This window comes from Sebastes fasciatus, chromosome 17 (assembly GCF_043250625.1).
Source record: "Sebastes fasciatus isolate fSebFas1 chromosome 17, fSebFas1.pri, whole genome shotgun sequence".
In the NCBI taxonomy this organism is placed as follows: Eukaryota; Metazoa; Chordata; class Actinopteri; order Perciformes; family Sebastidae; genus Sebastes; species Sebastes fasciatus.
Window position 1 is genome coordinate 31,295,265 of NC_133811.1, and position 7,427 is coordinate 31,302,691.

General features: G+C 42.1%; 1 protein-coding gene across 2 annotated transcripts; it reads right to left on the reverse strand.

The window, feature by feature from the left end:
* Positions 1-2,492: 2,492 nt before the first annotated feature.
* On the reverse strand, positions 2,493-7,246 carry LOC141754502 (tRNA selenocysteine 1-associated protein 1-like). 2 transcript variants are annotated; one of them, XM_074613593.1, is made up of 9 exons: positions 7,081-7,246; positions 5,549-5,646; positions 5,364-5,463; positions 5,220-5,269; positions 4,709-4,840; positions 4,341-4,457; positions 4,042-4,252; positions 3,469-3,502; positions 2,493-2,794 (listed from the first exon to the last, which is right to left on the reverse strand). In XM_074613593.1, the coding sequence occupies exons 1-9, from the start codon at positions 7,102-7,104 to the stop codon at positions 2,631-2,633; spliced, it is 930 nt and encodes a 309-aa protein (XP_074469694.1). In that variant the 5' UTR covers positions 7,105-7,246; the 3' UTR covers positions 2,493-2,630. The 2 variants fall into 2 exon arrangements, with proteins under 2 accessions (XP_074469694.1, XP_074469693.1); XM_074613592.1 differs by having other exon boundaries at positions 5,364-5,478.
* Positions 7,247-7,427: the final 181 nt, after the last annotated feature.

Genomic DNA, 7,427 nt, shown 5'->3' on the forward strand with positions numbered 1-7,427 from the left:
GGTCAGCTCAGAAAGTAGAAGATATATTTTTATATGGTTTCTTGTTACACTGTTTATTATTAGGTATTATAGGTTGTTGTTCTCATTTTTCAGTAATAGAAATCTTATGTGCAATACCTAATTAGTTGAATATATATATATATATATATATATATATATATGTAAACTTTTAAAGTGAAGTTATTTAGACTCTCAGAAAAGCAGTGTACCTAAATCTGCTGTCACGCTGCCAGCTGGTTTTGTTTACCATCTTTTTAATGTTAATGATGCTTGTTTTGATGCTTGTTTATCCTGGCATAAGTATATACAATACTCTCCATGTTGTTGACTACAGCGCTGATTGAACATGTTCACTGCTGTTCAGCTTCAGAGGACAGAACGTTGGTGATATCTGTTATTCAGTACCAGTCTGTATTATTTGATTTTATCTTTGTGTTCCTTTCATAATGACATTAATGTCAGTGTGGGCCTCTGTAGCGGATTTTGAATCATATGATAGTATAACCCTTCATTTATGATTTGATGGAATTAAACTGTATTGTTTTTATATAATTCACCCCGATAAACATCTATAGTCCGAGTGTGATATTAACATTTTAACAGTCACGTTGACCGTGTGGGTTATCACGGAGGTCAGTTATCACGGAGGTCAGTTATCACGGAGGTCAGTTATCACTGAGGTCAGTTATCACTGAGGTCAGTTATCACGGAGGTCAGTTATCACTGAGGTCAGTTATCACGGAGGTCAGTTATCACGGAGGTCAGTTATCACGAATATAAACGGACTATCGACATGCTATACTATGACTACTTTATGACTTAGACATTCTATACTTTAGACTTTTTTTTGACATACTATAATATCACTTTTTTCTCTTACAACTAAAACCAGAGTCAGAAGGAACAGACGTGTCTGTTAGTCTCCACCTGGTGGACGGGTAGTGATGTCACACGGTGTAAATCAAGTCTTAACATTGACCTGATTTAGGGTCAAAAAGCAGCTTTGAAGAACTACTAGTGTATCTGATTACTACAGATTACTAATATTAGCTGTTATTAATATTAAAGCCTGGTTGAACATTTCTGCCTCTGATGACTAATGCTTGATTTATACCCGTGTGTGTTCAGTGGGGGGGGAATCCTCCTGCTGCGACACACAGCATGCCATTTATTTATAATTTGGCAGGTGATTTTCAGATCCTCTATCAGACGGCCTTTGATTTATTTGATAGGAGTGATTCAATAGTTCCATATATGTTTGACCCAAGACAACATAACATATATAATGTATAATAAGAGTTGGATGATGAGGAGGAGCTCCTCTGCCTTTAATTAATAAGGTAGTAGCTGTTGTAGCGGATGTGAGGTACTTCAGGGTTCACACTCTTTTTGTTTCCAGCTGGTATGACAGACAGAGATCAAACACTCACCGGCCACTTTATTAGGTACACCTTGCTAGTACCGGGTGGTCTTCATCTGCTTCAAGGTTGGACGTGTTGTGCGTTCAGAGATGGTATTCTGCATACCTTGGTTGTAACGAGTGGTTATTTGAGTTACTGTTTCCTTTCTATCATCTCCAACCACTCTGCCCATTCTCCTCTGACCTCTGACATCAACAAGGCATTTCCGCCCACACAACCCCCGCTCACTGGATATGTTCTCTTGTTGGGACCATTCTCTGTAAACCCTAGAGATGGTTGTGGTGAAAATCCCAGTAGATCAGCAGTTTAATACTCAGAATAGCCCGTCTGGCACCAACAACCATGCCACGTTCAAAGTCACTTAAATCCCCTTTCTTCCCCGTTCTGATGCTCGGTTTGAACTTCAGCAAGTCGTCTTCACCACGTCTAGATGACGTAATGCATTGAGTTGCTGCCATGTGATTGGCTGATTAGCTATTTGTGTTAACAAGCAATTGAACAGGTGTGCCTAATAAAGTGGCCAGTGAGTGTATGTTCCTCTGTGGAAGTCTGATTTAAAAGATGTGCAGTCTACGTCTCTAACTTATCTTAGAAATAATGACAAATTAAACCATAGAATAATGCAAACACAAACACACCGCCAGATGGAAGCAGGAATGTCTACTGTTTCTATGACTTTTTCAGGAGGTGTGAGCTCCGCAAACCAACCCCAAGGTCACGGTGGGAAGTACCGTAGGGGTGTGGAGGATGCTGCAGCAACAACTGGCAGATATTATAGCACCTGCATGTTTTTAAACTATACATTTAAAAGAAATGATAAATAAAAAAGTTACATGTAATTTGTGTTGTTTATGTTTGTATTCAAATATATTCATCATCAGTCAGTTTGCACATTTGGTGGCAACGTCTGATGTTTCTTTTTTGGTTTACTTTATATTTATGTCATTTTAGTTTTTAACATTCGATCGTTTAGTTTGACATGTTTTGTGTCCCTCTGTTGGACATAAGACATCCCAGGTTGTCCTCTGGATTCAGAGTGTTTCATGGATCCATAAATAAATCAAAAATAGGTTTTGTTGTAGAACCATCACCGTGACTTATTTCCTTTATGTCCTTAAAAAAAAGTATTCATACTATCAACATATCAGACTGTAAACTGTAAACTGTGAATAACCCCCCCTCCTCCTCAGGGAGGTAAAGTCCAGAGCTTCAGCAGTAGATGGGCTCCGGTAGGCTGGAGGTCAGACTGTCCTGCTCTGCTGTAGAGAGCTCCGCTGGCTGCCAGTGACACTCGATCAGAGCGTCGTACAGCTCCTCACTGAGCTCCATGAACTTCCTGTTGGCCTCCGACACGTCCAGCTCCAGACCGGGGTCTGCAACACGGAGACGGAGGATTACAAAGAGCTTCACAGACAGAAGACCAGATGATGAGTGGCTACAGTTCAAATCACATACTTTTACTTTTTACTTCTAGTAAACATACTGCAGCTGCCCTTACCAAGTACGTTCTGTTGCATGCAGTATGCATACTATTAGGACATTCTACTTCCTCATAACATTGTGCCTCTTGCTCATATATCTGCAGAACAGCCAGAACAGCATGCTGTCTTACAAACTGCAGAATGTGAGTGGATGTAGTAGGACATCCTGGTACTTTTGGCATACTGCATTTGAAATACTATGTATTGGAACATACTAAATCTTGTTCTGGTATAGTAAATAGTATGGTGGTATGAGTACTGGAACGCACAGACTGTCACATAAAATACATTAATAAGACTACATCAAATCAGATCACGGTTGTTCATAGAATGATGAATTATTGCCGGACTTCTTTATTAAAAATGTTTGTTTTGCTGCCCCCGAATAATAAACCAGAATAAACTGCTTCAAAAATCAGCTTATTTATGCAATAAAAACCTTTGAGATATACGATAAAACATTCTGGAGATATCCCCTTGGGACTAAACAATCACAAATCTAATTGATAATAATTGAAATCAATAATGAAAACAGTAATTTGAGGTCCCTTAATCTTGATACTGACCTTCAAGTCCGTCCTCCGGAACCGCTTCACTTTCCTAAAAAAAGAAAACGCATCTTAGAATGACTCACGTCTCAATGACTCAACATTTAGTCCCATTTAATCAACTCTAGTGCCCAAAACAACCGGTCCGAGACGGCTGGTGAGAGGCGAACCAAAGCACAGGCTGTCTGTGTGAGGATTGGTTGAGATGGACAGCTGGTAAACGGCAGGTTAACATGAGTTTGATTGATACTGGGCCGAACAGAACACACAGAATATGATAAAGTTCACAAAAACAATGCTGTTTCTAAAGTCCTTGGAGATGATCTGGAGGAGAAAGGATTCACGGCAGATCAGTGCCGAGTCAAAGAGAAAACACTTTAACAGCAACACATCAAAGTCTGTGATCCCCTGTATAGAAGTGGCTCCTTCAAACGCCACATCAACACCCCTAAAGCTAATTATCGTTTTTATTTGTGCTCTGTGAAACCGAACCAGACTAAATAGAAAACGGACCATTTACTCTGATTGCGGCTGGTGAAAGAACCCTATGTGACGGTTTTCAACAGCGGCGGTTTAACAGAGAGAGCTTACCTGTGGCGGGGGGTACTGGGTGTAGTCATACTGCTGGTAGTTGTAGCCGTAGCCTCCTCCGGTCTGATCGTAGCCCCAGGAGGGGTAGTAGCCGGGATAGGCCTGCTGCTGGTACTGGTTGTACTGGTCGTAGTTTTGTCTGTATCCTGAGTTGGACTGCCACGATCGGTGCTCCGACGGCTGCTGCTGCTGCTGCTGCCGGTTCCTTAAACTCAAAGAGGGAGGAAGAGACACACTGTTGAGCTGCACCAAGAAAAGGAGCTTGGTGAAAAGGAGCAGAGGCTTTGAGAAGAACTCACTTGTTAGCAGCCAGACTCAGTCTCAGAGGTTTACTCCCCAGTCCCACGGCACCCTGACACTCGTCTAACGCCCGCTTCTGCAGCCGCTCGTCTGGGAACTGAACGAAGCCGCAGCCCCTGCAGACGGACAAGAGAGACCTTAAAGCACACCATATCTTCACATTGGATGAGTGCAGCTGGTCTGAAAACAGCCAACTGAGTGGAGAAGTGAAATGAAATGACACCAAAGCTGTGCGGCTCCTCATGGAGACATCAATCTAATTATTAAGTTTTGAGGAAGGTGGGAACACATATCTTCACTGATATATACAGTACGTACATGTGTTACAGATGTTCTCCATATTGTGTGGTGACGTGTTAATACTCACTTGGAGTTGCCCATGCTGTCCAGCACCACTTTTCCACCCCGACAGGACGGGTAGCGGTTGTAGAAGAACTCATAAAGCATCCCATCGTCCACCTCTGGAGTCAGATCTCCCACAAACAGAGAATACATCTGACTACAACACACAAAGACACACAAAGACACACAAAGACACACAAAGACACACAGTATGATGCGTCAATGAAACGAGGAATCTATGAGCATTTTGTAATTAAAGGGTAACTTTGCTATTTTTCAACCTGGAGCCTACTTTCCCACGTTCTTGTGTCCCGTTCCTCCACCGGGCTTTGAAATGTGTTTTGGGTGATCATATTGACCATGAGGACAGAAGCAGCAGGTTAAACCACTCTTCATTTAACTTGAATAGAAGTTGGTTCATTATATTTGAATGTTAAATATTGCCTTGTATCTTGAGAAGCAGCAGGTTGAAAAATACCAAAGCTATTCTAATGTCACGATCATCTTTGATTTCCTGCGTCTCCATCTGGACTCACCCGCTGTCCTGTTTCCCAAACGTGGCTCGGTTCAACTTGAATCTTGTGGGCTGTGAGAGAGAAACATTAAAGTCCACCGTGAGTCTCCATCAACGGAGATAAGAAGTAAAGAACACACGGCTACTGAACGAGCAGGCTTCATACCGGGTTGGCTCCTGGTAAGGCTTTCCCGTTGATCTTGCGGAGACATCTCTCAGCCGTGGCCTCGTCCGTCATCTCCACGAAACAGTAACCCAGAGCACCCCTGGGTGACGACACACTGTTTAACGTCAGTTAAATAGAACAGGACTCCAACAGAGGGACAACATGTTGTGGTGTTTAGTTCTCACCCTGTCATCTTGTTGCGTATGATCCTCACGTTGATCACCTGCTCCCCCATGGTGGAGAAGGACCTGGTGATGAACTTCTCATCCATGTAGGCCTCCAGCTACACGCAGCAGGAACACAGGGGAGAGAAACAGAGAGCTCAGGAAGCATTCAGGCAGGGTTCTGATTCAGTTCAGCTGTTGTCTACATGGTGATGTGGTCTACATGGTGATGTGGTCTACATGGTGATGTGGTCTACATGGTGATGTGGTCTACATGGTGATGTGGGATGTGGTCTACATGGTGTTGTGGTCTACATGGTGATGTGGTCTACATGGTGATGTGGTCTACATGGTGATGTGGGATGTGGTCTACATGGTGATGTGGTCTAGATGGTGATGTGGTCTACATGGTGATGTGGTCTACATGGTGATGTGGTCTACATGGTGTTGTGGTCTACATGGTGATGTGGTCTACATGGTGATGTGGTCTACATGGTGATGTGGTCTACATGGTGATGTGGTCTACATGGTGTTGTGGTCTAGATGGTGATGTGGTCTAGATGTTGATGTGGTCTACATGGTGTTGTGGTCTACATGGTGATGTTGTCTAGATGGTGATGTGGTCTACATGGTGATGTGGTCTAGATGGTGATGTGGTCTAGATGGTGATGTGGTCTACATGGTGTTGTGGTCTAGATGGTGATGTGGTCTAGATGGTGATGTGGTCTAGATGGTGATGTACTCCATCAGGGTTCCGTTGGTCCCGTTTGGGCCCATCAGGTCCACCTCAGAGGACCTGAACCAGCCGAACCAGAGCTGTGTGTTGCTTCACTGCTGTAAGGTACCGACTAACCTGAACTAACCACTCGTCTATCAGGTACTCAGAGTTATCAGACTAAACGAGGTGATATTACAGTGTTGGTTCTCTAAAGGCTCGGCTCACCTCACCTCACCTCACCTCCATTAATGACACACAGCACACCTGAACTGAATGGACTGTAATGCTGTGCTGTCTTCCACTGTGGAGTCCTCTGAAATATATTCATTATTTATGTTTTATGAGAGTTAAAGTTCTTTAAACATGGTCATGGAGCATATTCACTGTTTATTAGTATTGTGTGGGCATCGTTCCTATGCAGAGGTCAGTTTAGTTATTTACTGACTACACTGAGGGCGTTATATATATAATATATATATATGTATAATATATATAATATATATTATATATATATATATAATATATTATATATATATAATATAATATATATATATATATAATATATATATATATATATATATATTATATTATATTTATAGTGTTGAGTTGAATGTTATTTTGTTCTGTAATGACCTTGTTCTCTTTTCTTAAAGCTGACTCTAGCTGCAGCAGACTGATCACAATCACATGAACTAATACTGTTGGTGACAATATCAAATAAACTCTTGAATCCTTCATCACACTGAGCTCATGCTAACATGCTAACATGCTAACATGCTAACATGCTACCATGCTAACAGCATCAGATCCATGTTAAAGGTATTGATCTACTCACGTTGCCCATCCATAACGTGCTCATGCTGCCGCCGGAGAGATGAATATTGAAGCCTGACTGTGTTCGTTATGAGTTAATCTGAGTTTAAAGGCTGCACATGCTGACTCTGGAGGTGTTAAGATGCTAACTAGCCTAGCAGTGAAGGCGGAAGTACACCAACATTACGTCCTGACGTCACGCTGCGTCAGTTGCTTCTTCTTCTATGGCAGACTAGACGCTGCTATGACGTAATGCTGCCCTCTACTGATGATTAAAGGATCCTTTAACAGTTACTTTAGTTTGTTGTATAGTTCAGTACTGAGCAGATACTACACCAGTTTCTATAGGTTAGTCCAGGCTCACTATAT

Coding starts and splice junctions, on each gene's coding strand:
- LOC141754502 (XM_074613592.1), bottom strand. CDS start 7,104: ATGAGCACGTTATGGATGGGCAAC. Junction 4,253..4,340: donor CTGAGTCTGGCTGCTAACAA/GTGAGTTCTTCT, acceptor TCCCTCTTTGAG/TTTAAGGAACCGGCAGCAGC. Junction 3,503..4,041: donor CCCAGTACCCCCCGCCACAG/GTAAGCTCTCTC, acceptor TTCTTTTTTTAG/GAAAGTGAAGCGGTTCCGGA.